At 34.0% G+C, this 16825-nt stretch overlaps 1 protein-coding gene across 1 annotated transcript; it reads right to left on the bottom strand.

Annotated features, from left to right (window-relative positions):
* Window positions 1-8663: 8663 nt before the first annotated feature.
* Window positions 8664-9770, bottom strand: LOC104895246 (hypothetical protein). Its single transcript, XM_010681704.3, has one exon. The coding sequence runs from the start codon at window positions 9515-9517 to the stop codon at window positions 8804-8806; it is 714 nt and encodes a 237-aa protein (XP_010680006.1). The 5' UTR covers window positions 9518-9770; the 3' UTR covers window positions 8664-8803.
* Window positions 9771-16825: the final 7055 nt, after the last annotated feature.

Genomic DNA, 16825 nt, shown 5'->3' with positions numbered 1-16825 from the left:
TAGTTGTAAGTTGGACTAATTAACTTTTATAAATAAAGTTCATTCATAATACATCTGTATGTATCACGGCATGATATACCCCAAGAATAACATTTAATATATCTTTAATATATAAGTCAAAGGGGAGCTACGGTATCTCTTATAAAAAGACTTATATATCCCTAATTTCCTGAACTACAATTATACATAATATGAAAAGTTGTAGAAAGATGAAACTAACATAAAAAAAAAATTAGATTGCCATTAAAACATTACTTACAATGAGAAAACTACATAACAAAGAAATTTTCCAACAATTATAAAGCCAAAAATACAAAGTTTTCTTTTACCTAAATATTCAATCACAATTAGGAGTATAGAAAGGAAATAAATTTAAAATTCATAAATTATCGGGAGAAAAAATAGAGTAGAACTCATATCTGTATTTTTGATATCAAAATTATCGTAGTCAACATGTTATTCAAGTGAAATAGTTAAACTGATGAGATGAATTAAGCATAGACCAAGACTAGTAGAATAATTGTTATTGATGCGCCTGAATTGTTGCAGTTTCACCCATACGCAGCAATAAACCACGTTAAAAAAGGAAAAATTGAAAATCAATATATGGTTGCAATTGTGGGTGAAAACTGCAACAATAGATGTCAACGGAATTTTTTTTTTTCAAAATTCGTCACTGATTTGACCAAATCTATTACTGCGGTTTCCACCTAATACCGCAACAGTAGATTAAAATATTATTTTTTTAATAATATTTGAATCTATTGTTGCGGTTCCTAGGACAAACCTCAACAATAGACTTATAAAATTAATAATAAAAGGCGTCGAGTAGGGTTCCCTTGTTGTTCCTCCTTCAGACCTTATGTGTCAATTTCTCACTCGGTCTATCTCATTGTTCTCCCCCATAGCCGCAACAATGGTTGACCTATTTATGTTTTTATGTTGGACTTATTGACGCGGTTTTAGAACCGCAACAATATGTATTTAACCTATTGTTGACTTGCAGCGGTGCGAAAATCGCAACAATAGGTCAGTGAATGACTGCCGCAATAAATAATTATTCTACTAGTGTAACTTCTTTTATCTTCAATTTCAATTCTATAGTATTTTTGTAAAAATAAATTATAAGTACAAACAACATTTTTTTTCACATTACTATTAATATTTTTTACGATTCTGAATATCAGTATTAATACAAATATGTTGTTGCAACTCACACGCATCGTGTGCATACGAGGCTAGTATGTATATATTAAATCACTTTTTTTCTAGTGAATCATGATTGTCACTGAAAAATATTATCTATTTTTTTATATGGATATTTTAGTTGGACATGTTTGTCGATAATGCATATATTTTTAGACTTTGACCATTAATATCTCTAATTAGACATGGATAAAATTATAAAAGAATATATTTTAAAAATACATATTGAGTTAAAAACAAAATAGGCCTTATATAACTGTATAATATTTCTTGTATGTGTATTATTACAATATTTTTTTATTATTATGGGTCCCCAATGACCACCTCCTGGTAAGAAAGGGAACTCTATTAGACCATCACCTCTAGCAAGTTAGCCATTCCGATAGTGGGATTTGAATTTGTGACCTCAAAGTCACAACTCACAAGGTGAGTTTCCCACCACCTCCACCAAGCTAGCTTGGTTACTAGTAATACAATATGGGCAATACATAATTAATTAGTTAATATTATCAAAAGTAAAAATATCTCTATTATATAAAGAAGGAAGTAATACCAAACAATACTTATTAACAATTAATATAACTTAGGTGTGATCAGCATGGTCCCAACTCCCAACATGTAGGCCGAGTCCGCCCGAAAATGGAGGGTTTTTGCGTACGATTTTTTGGCACGTGATTGGATTTGATTCTTCAGACAAAAAAAGAGCCACAAACGACTTAAATATGAATAAAATAGGCTAATATTTTTTCGTGCCAAAAGTCCGCGTTACCCGACCGGCCGACCCAAATTAGCGGATTTTGAGGTAAAATTTTGACCCAAAGCGGAACCAATTTTTGAACTAATACCAATCCGATTTATAATCACCTTTAATATAACTATAACTATAATTATAACTACGAAGGAATGAATGTCCCTGTGGATAATAAAAATGGTGACCTAGGTACTATACTACGAGAAAGGCTTGGTAACCAACGGTTTGAGTTCAAAAAAAGACTCAAACACCCAAAATAAAACACAATGGTACCATTATAACCTGACATTGGTATCAAATTGTTATCAGGATTGGTACCAAGGTATCAATATTTTCGAAGAATGGTACCATTATAACCTAGCATTGGTACCAAGCAAATGTTAGCCACACGCGCGTGAAATCTTCCAACGCATAAAATGACCAAATTACCCCGTTTGAGTCCCCTAAGAGACTCAAACGGTTGGTTGTCAAGACAAGCTCACTATACTACTATGTGTAAATTGTGAAACATGTTAGCCGTTGGGAGGAGGAAAGGGATTGCGGGTCCAACTCCGAAACGAATAAATGATAGATTTTTCTTCTATAATTTTGTTGGTTCCTTCGGTGTCGCATTCAGTGTTCAACTCTATGTGGTATCCTCCTTTATAAACTTTTGTTTGTTTCCTATCTTTTCTTTTTCTTTCCCTGCGTTTACTGACCATCTTCTCTGTCTCTCTTCAAAAGACTTTCCCAGCAAAACAATGTGAGCACAGCTTCAAAGGGAAGCCAGCCAGCCACTAGTTTTTAAGCACTTAAATGCAACATTACGTCATGGCCTTTACCCTGTATTTGTGACATTTCACATTTCCATTTCATGCTATATACTATAGTTTTTCTATTTCCATGTACTTATGAAAGGCCCCGGTGTTAGGGAGATTTTATAAATGTCCTATTGTTATTTTTGCATGGTGGAGAATTGAATTGGTATCAATTTATAGTTGAATTAGTGCTCAATTAGACAATTTATAGTTGAATTAGTGCTCAATTAGACAATTATAGTTAAATTAGTACTCAATTATAGTAAATTTCATCGCGGATATAGAATTTATGGTTTTTTTCACGAAATACCACTGACAAATTTTGGGGGGTGGTAGGAGGCTGATGGGGCTGGGGTTGGGTTAGGGTTAGTTAAGGTTTCTAGGGTTAGTTAGGGTTTTAGGGTTAATTAGGGTTTAATTAGGATTTAATTAGGTATTTTAGAGTTAATTATGATTTTTAGGATTAAGTTACGCTAATGATTAACAGAGTTAACCATCGTTAGTTATTAAGGGTATTTGGATATATTTTTCAGAAATTCAGGAGTATATGGTGAATTTGGAGAAAGTTGGGGTATTTGATGAATAAAAAAAATTGTCAGGGGTATTTGATGAGAAAAACGTAAAATTTTATATAATATCAAAATGACTCTTACTTGATACGAAATTTTAACTTGGTACTAAAGACAAAGATTTGGTATCAACTTCTCTAACTTTGTACCATTTTACCTCTCCAACAAGAATTATAAAATTAAGCTTGACAAATTAAAGTGTTACCAACACTTTTATAACTATTTTAGGCCTATGAAAACTAGAAGATAGAGAATTGATAGCTTCTTTCATTTCACTAAGTAATACTACGAGTTTAATTCTCGTGAAAAGTATGAAAATTAGATAGCAAATGACGGTTATTGTAGAATAAACAAATAACCATCACTCTAAAACCTATAAATACGTGTCAAGAAAGAAAATTGGTTTAGTTCAATTATCTTTAAAAGTTCAAAAAAATTAAGAAAAATTGAAAAAAGAAGAAGAAATAACTTTTTAAAAAAATAAGTTGAATGGATAATTTTATTAGTGAGTGCTATTTTTATATTTGTTTCACTACAACTATCTAAAAAAATTTGGAAATTGATTCGAAAATGAACTTATGGTGTTTGAAATGAATTTGTTTCACTACAACTATCTAAAAAAATTTGGAAATTGATTCGAAAATGAACTTATGGTGTTTGAAATGAATTTGAGTTTTTAGTAGGAATTTTGTTTTTTTTCTTGAACAAATTGTTAATAGTAAAATAGTGAGATTAATTATTTCATATTAGTATATTCAACCTGTAAGTAAATTAGGTCAATCAGGTTTAATATTGGAAAAAAATACAACATGCTCTAAAAATTCGATTTGGATTGAAAGACAAGTCCAAATGGAATGGTCCAATTCACACCACTAAGAATACTCTATGCAGGACATAAAATTAAATTAATATTCGATATAAATTAGTTTGATCGGATCCTACTACCAAACACTAACGACATGTGCTAGTAAAATTTTCAGTGTTACGACGATTTATTTTATACTCCAAAAGTTATTTGAGAAAGTTAGTTTTCTTTTTTATTTGATTGGGTAGGTAGTTAGCCTTCCTCGTTATTTTTTTGTATTTTTTTAGTATTCCACATGTATAACCATGTATAATAAAGATAAGTCTAATTTAATTGATCATACATCTTAGGTCTTAGTCAATAACACGCCTTTTTACATAGCTACCAATGGTAGTAGCCGCATAATTGGTGTTAAGATTTAATTTATTATCTTCCAAGAAAGATAAACTTTAAAGTCACTTCCAAATAATCCATCATTTAAAACAAAATATAAATTTTAACTTTCTTTTGAACAATTTATTTCTCCCATGAGTTTTACCTTACTTTTTTTAAATATCGGAGAGAACTTTCTCTACTCTCCCTCAAGGGTAGTTAACATGTTTTCTTTTGCAACCTTTGTACCGTTGTACTCCTACATGACTACATCCTAAGTTAGAAGTATTTTTCCAAAAGGTTGTTTTATAAGGCACACCTTGTATAAATTTATTTTCTTTAACTACTTCAATATAATTTATATATGATTGCATTGAATAAATATTTCATCAACTAACTTTTTCTACTACTGAGTGGTTTGTCAATAATATACAAATAAAATTTGAATAGATAGAGGAAGTTGTATACTATGATGATAAACATATTTCTTTAGTAGGACTGTAGGAGTTAGTCGAAGTTATTATTTCTTATCTCTAAATCTAATGTCATCCTTTAATTCTTATGTCTAAAATATAGAGTTTGTACGAAATTCTCTCTCGATCCAACACATTCATGGTCTAATTAATGACATGATCCATCTAATATCTCAAAAAAAAAAAAAAAAATTAACACGACGTCATGATGAGAAAAGGCGCACAATATATGACTTAGTTATTTGATCACAAACATCAACTTAATGAACAAGGAACACAATCAGCTCGATCCCATATATTTTGCTAAACATTCTCATAACAAATACTTATCAGTAAATTTCCGAAATCGGGTTTAGACAACTAATCTAATTCTAATTAATTAAGCCAGTGTTATACAGTCACAGGACACTAGCTTAGTACAGTGCTAATGTTACATAGTAAAGAGAATATATAGTTTGATGATGAATAATCACCCATTTAAGAAACCAAAAAAGGATGCAAAGGTAAAGAGAAATATCTAGCTAATCATAATGTCTCTAAAGAGTAAAAAGACTCCCAAATAAAAGGTCGTTTGGTTCACCTCATATTCTACTGGAATTTGGATTTTCTAGTAAGTACAAAATAAAATAGTTGTTTGGTTAGCAGGAAATAGGATATTCATGGGAAATAGAATTTCCAAGGAAATGGAAATTCCTATGAAGTGTAGGAAATTAATCGCCAACCCCCCCCCCCTTCCCGATGATTAGAAATTCCTATGCTCAACCAAACACCAAAAGCCATTTCCTAAAAAATAGACAGGGAAATTTACTTCCCATGAAATAAGACTTTCCATGAGAATTAAGTCCCAACAGGAGCTCTACAACTAACAAGATCTCTTTATTTTCCGGTGCCAATCATGGAACTTGACTTTCTTTCATATCAATGATCAATCACTAGTTCACTTACTCACTAAAGTCTAGAGACTAGAAAGAAGAAAGAAAGATCTGTTTGCCGCGCTTTTTGGTACCGCTTTTTTGAACGGCTATTATAACTTCCCCATTAACGGCTATTATCATTAACGTTGTGGTTAATTGTTCATATGCATCTGGATTGGCCCCACCATTAGTGGCCTCAAATTCCTCTAATTTTTTACCTTGCTCGTGCAAGAGCTTGCATGATTGTGCACAAAGGGAGCAATAAGAAAGAAACCCATACCATACTTTTTTGAGAGCCTAGAACGTGGGTATTTAGTGAAGTATAAATGTACAGAATGTTTTGGCTGATTAAATTATGTCTTTTGGTGTATGAAAATTGTCGATATTGTACTACACGTTCTTCTCATCTTCTGTACTTGTATTGAAGTTGAACGATTGCAACTTTCTTGTCATACTAGAGTATTTGACAATTGGTTGTTGGTTGTTACTTGTTATTCATTAGTTGATTTGACTTTACTGAATAAGTGTTGGTAACTCTTGGTATCTCACAAAATTTTTGGTATCAAAGCTAAGTCAAAGTAGTACCAAAATAGAGTTTAATTGTTTATATGTCGCAGGTTTGATTGTTTTTTCCGACCATCGGAATTCCATGGCTGCTGTGGCTGCCGTTTTCTTCTTTTTCGTGGTTGCTATGACTGTCGTTTTCTTCTCTCCATGACCAGCGAGAAAAACGTGCAAAATGGAAATAAGAATTATATTATGGGACGGATGAAGTATAAAGTTGATGCAAAATCCAAAAGCTACTAGAAAAATCTACCAATTTCGTCTTTTGAGTTTTGGCTAAGAAGCCATTAAAAAAGCCGCCTTTTCCACTACTTAAAAAACCATTTACCAATTTTTTTTTTTCGAACTCTTTGACCATATAAAAATGTCATAACCACAAATCTATAAGAACACCACTAAAAAGTCATTTACCAAATGCCCCCACTAGCTATTTGGAAATGTGCTACTTGTACTAGTATCAAACACTCAGTCATTTTGACGCTTCTTACTTTATGTTTTTATAGTTCCTTTTTGGGCAAGATTTTTTTCAAGGATTATACTCAATTGTTCATTATGTGAAACTGTAAGAATTTACAACGATAATATAATGATACATTGTTATAAAAGGAAAAACATTTCATATATAAGGAGTTTACACATGTTTTATCTGAACAACATTTCGATATATCTAGGGGAAAAAGTTTAATTTTTATTTTAAATTTGCTTCTAATTCAATCCAATCTGGGAAAAAAATTTATCATTATGAATATAATCAAATCAGAATTTCGACCAATTTTAATAATGCTGAAATTCAATTAGGAATTCACTATTCAATTTGGATTTCAAATTGACGAAAATATTTTTAGATTTTGGCCCAATGACCCACAGGCCTATATATAAAACCAAAACACTTACAAGCCCAAACATTTGCCCTATAAGCTAAAGTAACGAAATTATTTTTAGATTTTGGCCCAATGACCCATAGGCCTATATATAAAACAAAAACTCACACTTACAAGCCCAAACATTTGCCCTATAAGTTTTCATGATGAACATATCATCTATTCATAGTAGGAATCTTTAAAGAAATTAAAAGATAAGTTAGAAAAACTATTAAGAACCATAAAAAAAAAAAAAATTATTAAGAAGATCAAATAGATTGTTTCTATTTTTGGATGCAATACCTCTATTCAATCCAATTTGAAAATAAATCAACTCCAATCCAATTTTGAAAAGAATCCAATTCAAATTACTTGAGCATTTTGAGTATAATTCAAAATTCTAAATAATAAATTTCATCCTAAATGTATTTGGTGTATTCTTGAGTAAGTTCTGAATTTTAACATTAGTATAGCTTTTAATGTACCAACAATTTAGTAATTCGACCTTTCTTATGAGAAGAAATAACTTTAATTGATAGTTATAAATATATAAATTTCGACATCTAAAAAGCACCACAAATAGTTTATATTATTATTATTCTCAATTATCCATTTACCAGCCTCAAGGATGGTTTTCCTTTAATCTAGATTTTAGATGTCATAGACAAGAATTTTGGACCAATTCTACAACAAAAATGTCCAAGATAAATATCGCGGTATGAACCGATATGATTATAACTTATAAGTACATTTACTTCATTTGAACTTATTAATATTCATCTTACAAAAAGTTGTTAAACATCTCCTAACAATGACTTAAAAATCGTCTCCGATTCCACCAAACATTTCCAACTTTACCCTTCTTTTTTTTCGTTTTCCACAACCACTATCAAAATCACGCAAGCCACAACTGAGGCCACGCACATCACCAACTAAAACCACGCACAACCACGAAGGAAATTTAAAAAAAGTTTGGGGGGACCACCGCAAAACATCCTGGACAGATGTTTCTGCGGTGGTCGCCAAAAATTTACTTCTTTTGTTTTTGCGGCTTGCTCATGGTGCTTGCATGGGTTGGGGGCTGCTGGTAAGGGTGGAGGGAGGGTGGGGTGAGAGCCTGTTGGTGGGTGGTGGAGGGGGTGACTCTGGAGATGGAGGTGGTCCTTTGGGGTGGGTGGTGGAGGGGGTGACTCTGGAGATGGAGGTGGTCCTTTGGGAAAAGAAGAGAATGATGAAGTTGAAAATATTTGATAAAATCGGAACAATTTTAAGTAATTTCAAGACGATGTTTAACATTTTAGCTCAAATCAAATTATTTAAATTTAATTAAACTTGATTAAACTTCTCCAAACTTATCAAACTTAAAACTTATTTTATTCTTTTAAAGATAAAGAGAATCCATCTCAACAATATAACCTCAATCCATAAGAGTGTATGTATCTACAATTGCAAAATTGACAAAAATGTTTAAGCAAATGTACAAAAACTTGTCTCACATTAAGAATTTTCTCTGTCTTAATTTTCTAGCAGAAGCTCTAGACACCAAAAAGCCTACACCCAAACAAACCACCCAAATCCCTACATCAACAGCCCACTTAACACCTTCCATCTCCATCTTCATCATATCATCAACATCATCATCATCTCCACCGTCTGATCTATCCACAATCTCATCACAACAGCAAGAGCATACGTCACACTCTCTCTCCTCAGGAATATCCTCCAACGCCACCTCAAACTTCCGACAAAACCTTCTTTTCTTCGCCACTACTTTCTCTCTCATAACGACATCATTTTCCGACGTAAAGCAAACCTCAACTTCTCTCACACCAAACTCTCTCCGCAAATCATCCTTGCACTTCGCTCTCAGAACGCCGTCGTGGCATTGCCGGAAAACTCCTCGGAGGAGGCGGTTATCGGCGACGTGGACCTCGAAAACGACACCTTCTCCGGCTCGAACGACGTCGTTGGAGGTGAAAACGGCGTCGGAGTGGTGGACGCGGTGAAGAGAGAGAAAAGCGGGAGAATCAGGGAGGATTCTTGAGCCGTTGATTTCGAGAATTGTGGCGTTGATGCGAGGAAGGAAGACTAAGGTGAGAGATTCAGGGAGGAGAGAGACGGTGGTGGTGGAGAGAGAAAGTTGGAGTGAGATTGATTTAAGCCGGAGAAAGCGATCTTCCCGGTAGAAATCAGTGGTTCTACACATTATTGGTTTGATTTTTTTTGTTTGTTGTTGTTCTTTCCTTTTTTTTTTATTTTTTTTAGGGTTTAGGGTTGAATGATGATGGGTCAAAAGTTTAGGGTGGGTTTAATAAAGTGTGGCCTGTGGGTTGCTTTGAGGGGAATTTGACAATTTGTGCAGCATTCGGTTTTAGAAGGATTCAATGGGAGGGAAGCACACGGTTTTGGAGGGATAAGGATAAACGACAAAAGGAAGTGATAAAGTGGGCGATGGCTATGTTTATTTTCCTAATCATTATGAGATTTGGATTGTTCAATTTATAAATAATCCCTTTGGACTTTATTAGTTTACTCTTTTTTGGTATGTTTGTCGAGATACTAATTTGAACTTTAATATTTTTAATTTTCGATAAGTAAAAATTATAAAAAGTTGATATTTGAATAAGAGAATGTATTGTATTTGTGTCGGACTCGTCCGACCATAATCTTGGTCGGACGACTTTCAGGTGGTTCCAATTTTTTTTCAGGTAGTCTTCATTTTTTTTCAGGTGGTTCCAATTTTTTTTCAGGTAATCTTCATTTTGTTTTCAGTTAGTCTTCTTTGTTTTTCAGTGGGTTTTTGTGTTTCAGTTAGACTTACTTGGGTTTCAGTTGGTCTTTATTCTTTTTCAGGTAGTCTACATTTTTCTTCAGGTAGTCTTCATTTTGTTTCAGTTAGTCCATTATTTCTTTCAGTTGACCCATTATTTTTTTCAGTTGGTCCAACTGAAAGAAAAGAAAGTCTAACTGAAAGAAAAGAAAGTCCAACTGAAAGAAAAGAAAGTCCAACTGAAAGAAAGAAAAGTCCAACTGAAAAAAAAAGAACTAACTGAAACAATAAGGTAACCAACTGAAATTAACTGAAACTAAAACTAAAACTAAAACTAAACCTACGACAACTGTAATTAGATTAGGAGAGAGAAAGTAGAAGTCTTACTTCTCTTATACTACCTCCGTTTCTTTTTAATTGTTACACTTTGACATTTTACACTATTCACAAATTGTACTTTGACCCTCGTTTGTGATTTATACGTGAATAAAAACATAGTCATGTGGGATCTTGTTAGATTCGTATTAGTATGTATTTTATTAATATGTAGTTTTTATATTTTTTACAAATACAAAATTAGAGATATAAAGGCTCAAAGTAGTGCATCGGCATTCGTGAAAAGTGTAAGTGTAACAATTAAAAAGAAACGGAGGTAGTATTTAAACCCAAAGCAAAAGGAATAAGTCGGTCGTGGACGATTACACCATCGCTGGTAGAGGTTATTGATGAGGTCACAGTCCATGGATAGAGAGGAAATCAAAGAAGAAAACGGAGTTGGGGTCAGAACATGATGAGGAAGATTTGGGACTGCAAAAACTCACGGTGGATCAACGCCGGCTGAATAGAAAGCAGTCAAGCAATAGACATGATGAGAACTCATTGGATCTACCATGGATTGGGATGAAAAGGAATTCTCCATTGTTATTGGAGGGAGAGGTTTTGAAGAAGGATCTATATGGAAGATTGACGAGAGAGAAAATGATGAAAGAGATTAAATGAAGTCATCAATATGGGCAGTAAAAGCACATACTACTATTTGGTTTGATTGATTGAATATGATGGTGAGATCTCTCGATGAAAATAATTAATGAATATGTACATGAATATATTATGTGAAAGTACTGGGCTCAGCCCGTCTGACAATATGCATTGGGTTAGACGGTCTGACCCAATACTTTCACTTTGAATAATACCCATTGAGAGATTAATCGAACCAGATCTCACGTGATTATATTTTTCTTTAAACACAAATGACAAGAGATAGTCAAAGTATATGATATTATGTGTATATGATAAATATACTCCTCTCCTTCTAGATCAAGGTTAGCCGAGTGGGTGTAACTCGTAAAATACTCCTTCCACCTCAATGACAAATATTTGATTATCACCCCTTGTACAAAGGATCCCAATTTGCCTTCATGACAAGCGAATTTATTTATTTTTTTTAAAAAAAACCTTTCATACTTTTTATATTGGCAATTTAAAAACTTTTAGAAAATATAAAACTAGAAATACGGTAAGTTAGAAACTTGGTTTCCAAGGACTAGGTTAGCTGCCTTATACTAGGATTATTAATTATAATGTTTATTAGTTTTTTTTTTGAAAGAGAAATTTCATTAATTGAACGCCAAATAAATGACATCTACAATAGATATTAAACAAAAACAAGATACAATTAAACAAGGTTAAATCAAATTCGTCTTTGAACCAACTATAATGAACCAGATCGAGCAATACACCGTAACCCCCTTGTATTTGCTGAATCAAACAGCTATCGTTGAGGAAGTCTATCATTCTGACATGGTTTTGGAAGAGCATTCTTGATCGAGTCATGTTAATCGCATCCGAGATTCCAATACCGTCATGTTGAGTCTTGAACTTCAACCAATAAGAACAATTTCTCATACCTAAAAACAAAACAACCACACTCACAACTCCCATAAGGGAGAAGGAGATCTACACAACATAGACTTAAAAACCCCATAACAGGGTTTGAAGAAATCTCATAAAGAGATACTAATTTATTCAACAAAACAAGAAAAGAAACTATAAACTGAAAATAAAAGGGAAAAGGGGGCTTACCATGGATGAAAACATCTATGGCAGCCCCTAACTGAAGAAGGAGTATGGGAGGCTAGGGTTTTAGAGAGAAAAAAAGAGGGGAGAAGGCTAGGGTAATTCTCGAAGAAAATGATTACCTTATGAAGTATGACGAAAAAATCGTATCAAAAGAGATGGTTACTTTAAGTGAGGACTTACCATGTTTTTTTGATGCATATGAGCCACGAAGGCGGTACAAAGTACAAAGAAGGGAAGGAGGGATTCGAACCTGTGACCTATCGTTCACAGCACCTCAATCTTAACCACTAGGCCAAGACATCCTTGGTTGAGGACTTACCATGTTCATTAGTTACAGTATACCTTGTCAAACTATTTATGTGAAAAAAAAACTTAAATTTTTCCACAAAGAAAATAGAAAGGAAAACCATAATGATTAGGAAAAGTTTGATTATTGATAAACTTAACCATGAACTATTAACCATAGTAATACATATGTAATCATGAAAGATCAGAAAGAATGAATGACTAACATATCTAAATTGCTGGATTACTTCACCTATCACCAATTGATTTTAGGATGACACCTGTCAACCTTTAGGTAGTCATTCCCCTCTTTAACCGTTCAACGTGGACTTGTGTATGACCTATGGACCCACTGAAGTTTATCACCTTCTTACCGGTAAGTTGCACCCAAAAAACAACTATGGCAAAAACATGCACATTTTATTTGTCCGAAAACCTATTTTATTGAGAAACAATGACATAATTCATGCTCAAAAAGCAATGAGTCATTGATCATATAAGAAGATTCAGGCTTAACAATCAAGGTTGAAAATCTACAATTTTCTTTCTTATCCGAAAATCAACCTTTATAATGGTATTCTAAAAATATCCCTCGAGTTTTTAGCCAAAAAAGGTCATATCTTGGCGTCAAGCAATGGCTTAATCGTAGGTAGGACTATAAATTCCAAAAAGCCAACCAAATTATTTTTATGCAATCCATTAACAAATTATTCATGCCTAATAACGAATTGGCAGAAAAATATCAAATAGATGGGAAGTTGGTGCTGTCAAAATTGTTCAGGAGTGTGCTAATGCAAGGGAGGAACCACGAAAGGGGCAAACTGAAGAGGGGAGTATTGGACGGCTGTGGCGAGCACCTGAAGATGGGAGATCGATATACAAAGTCAACTCTAATGCGGCAGTTTTTGGAGATGGGAGTTTGGGTTTTGGAGGCATCTTCAGAGATGAACTGGGTGAGGTGCTGATGGCTATGTGCAACACTCAGGTTGTGAAGCTGACGTGCGGAGGCGCTTGCGGCCTGCATGCTATCCGGACTGCTATGGATGTTTCGCCATCTAATGCTAGAAAGTGACTGTTTGAAATTAATCTCCCATCTAAAAAAGGGTGTAATAGAAAATACTAGCTTTGGTGCTATTGTGTCGGATATTTTATTTTGTAGTACTTTGTGTGTGTCTGTTTCTTTTAATCATATTTATAGGGAAGGTAATCGAGTTGCTCATAAATTAGCCCATATGAGCAAGGAGTTCCGGGTGTTCTGGGTGTGGTTAGAGGAGACGCCATCTGAGGTGAACTCACTTGTAATCTCTGATATGTTGACTATGAATGAATGAGTTCGCATGGTTTTACCGTAAAAAAAAAAAACAGATAGGAAGTTAAATATTGCATTTGTGTGTGCTAATATTTTTAGTAAGAAAAATGTTAAGTTCACATCTAATTATACTCTTTCGATATTTATTATACATGATACTGAAGATTGAAATAGTGACTATGATGTTTACATATTAGAGGATGCTAATTGGGTCTTGAAGATTGAAAACATAATAACAAGAAGACACTTGAATTTTGATGATCAAACTTTTTGTAGTGATGGTTTCTATATCTTTATTGGATTACGGTAATTGTTTAAGGCAAGCTCATTTGCCTTATACATTTCATTACGATGTCAAGGCATCCGCCTGCTTGGCTTGGCTAGGCTAGCTTGGCTAAGCTAAGTGTGATACGAAAATTAGCTAAATATGAAAAATATGGCTAAGCAAAGTAAGTAAAAAAGAGAGAGTTTAAGAGAAAGCTCTTAGATTGCTCGAGAGAAAATACAAGTGTTGGATGATATGTACAAATGAACGGGGATGCCTATTTATAGGCTCCATCCCTCCTTTTCCTAAATTCTAGAATATTCCGCACCTTCTCAATTGGAGGGTTCTACACACATGATGTATTAGAACAATCTAGACACTTTACAACACATATATACAACAAGGAAAACTCTAGATACATTCTAGAAGTACCCTAGCCTAGAAGCTCACCTTCAAGACCTTGCTAGGCTTTTCTAGAAGCTTCTGGTGCACCACCGAGAATGCCCGTGCACCATCACCTGTTTTTGGGCATCAAATTGAAAATTTGGCTCGACCATTATCTTTATTGGCCTAAAATATGTCGGACCCCCAATTTGAGCCCATTTGGAGCTTGTTTGGCCCACCAGACGCCTTGTGGCGTTTTCAGCCTTCGTCGGGCCAGTGCAGGGCGCCCAGGTAGCCCCTTGCCGCTGCCAAGCGATGCTGTGGGGCGTGGGATGCCACCCGTGACATACCGCCTACAAGTACCTTAAGATCGTGATGATCCATATAAATTTTAATATGGATGCGTTTACTTTTCGACTGTTTAGTTGGGAGTAGAGGTGATCATGAGCCAGGCCGGGTTCGAGCCAGGTTGCGCCGAAAAAAACTGCCCGTTATCAGGTTGAGCTGGGCAAAATTTGGACCAAATTTTTAGTCTCAAAACCCGCTATTTTGGGCCAAATGAGCAGACAAAATATAGACTGAAAAGTGATTTTTGGCTTGTCCAAAGCACGACCCAAAGCAAAACCAATTGGGCCGGGCCGGAGTTGATCAACTCTAGATGGGAGCGTAAGGTAGATAGGGGGGTGTGTGTTCGAGTCTATTTATCTAGTTAAGTATTTTTATAAGATTATAAAGATTTGAATCTCTATAATATAAGGGAAGAGGAGGGGGACACCAAAAATGATAAACCCTTTTATACCCTTAAGTAATAGTGAAAGTATTGAGTAAGACCGTCTGACCCAACATGTTTCGTCGGACGAAGCCGCGAGAACGGCGCCGCTGCTCCTTCTTCATCTTCTTCCTCCGCCGCCGCCGCGCCGCTGCTCCTTCTTCTTCATCTTCTTCCTCCGCCACCTTGTTGTGTCGATGGTGGACGTTCAAGAGAGAAAGATCCGACTGGTGGCAGCCATTGTTGTAGAGGAGAGAGAAATCGGTCTCAGCTTCACGGTCTAGTGTTTGTGGTGGGTAGGAGCAAGATGCCATTGATGTGGAATGAAGAAGAAGGAGAAAGTGAGAGGAAAGTAGAGGTTAGTGTATATTTTTTTAAAATTTTAGTTAGTTGTTAAATGAAAAAATAATAAAACTAAGAATCCGAGTTACTTTCATTTAGACGTAACTTACATCCAACTGAAAAAAATTTAAAACCAACTGAACAAAAATTGAAACCAACTAAAAAAAATTGAAACCAACTGAATTTTTTTTGAAACCAACTGAAAAAAAATTGAAACCAACTGAAAGTCGTCCGACCAAAGATTATGGTCGGACGGTCTGACACAATACGTTCTCTAAGTAATAATATACAAATTCACCATATTTTTATCATTATACCCTCAATTAACAAAATATTTACATCATCCTTGATTTATTGGTTTTAAAAAATAAAAAAAAGTATACAATGAACTTTATGAATAATTTTTCGTATATATTATTACACAATTGATTTTTTATTTGTTTTCGCACACATCACTTGCATATAAGACTAATACTTGAATAAGGCAAGAGAAAGGGGAAAGAAAAGACTGAGTCCATGGCGTTCGTTGATTAACATAGACATTGTTGATATCTTTGGCATCAAGCAATTTTCTTCATGGACAAATAGTTTTATAATTTTGGAGAAATATTTGATATTTGCAGACATTGATGGTTTTGTGTCTCAATATTGTTTGGAAGGTGAGAATTATGGTAAGCATAGTCATAGCCAAAGGTTTCGTTTCAATTCTTACTCTACCACTCTTCGCCCTTGCATCAAAGATTTGATTCAACCTTCTCATATAATTAAATGATTCTTTTGTTAAAAGCTAGTGTTTTTTTAGTTTGTATTGTTGTAGTAATCATAGAAATGTTAGCTATGTAACTTAATTGTGCCAAGTTTCATTTTATTACGATTGAATATTGTTATTACAACATATTTTACCAGTTGATTTTGCAGACTAGCTTAAAACTGATTGTATTTAAATTTTGCTATTGTTTTTTTTCCCTTTTCCTTACACAAACTACAAAATACATTATAGGTAGAAAATAAGATTTTTTAATTGAAATGCATGAAGCCTAATTTCCTAAATAAAAATTGAATATAGACTAATTGCATTAACTTTCCAGAACAAGACGTTGAGTTCTTTACCATGCTAAGTTAGCCATATAAAAAATAAATACAATTCTGAAATCCAATTCAAGTATGTGACATAGCACCACAAGACAAACATGAGGAAAGACTCTTAGTTATACCCAAGGTGTTGAGAATAACATAGTTATCCTAATTGATAAAATATCATACGTGATACGTGATATGTTATGATAATAGAAGTGTGATATTCCATCAGCT

This window comes from Beta vulgaris, chromosome 6 (genome assembly GCF_026745355.1).
Source record: "Beta vulgaris subsp. vulgaris cultivar EL10 chromosome 6, EL10.2, whole genome shotgun sequence".
In the NCBI taxonomy this organism is placed as follows: Eukaryota; Viridiplantae; Streptophyta; class Magnoliopsida; order Caryophyllales; family Amaranthaceae; genus Beta; species Beta vulgaris.
Note: the sequence above shows the minus strand (reverse complement) of the source record. Positions and strands in the feature narration are given on the sequence as shown.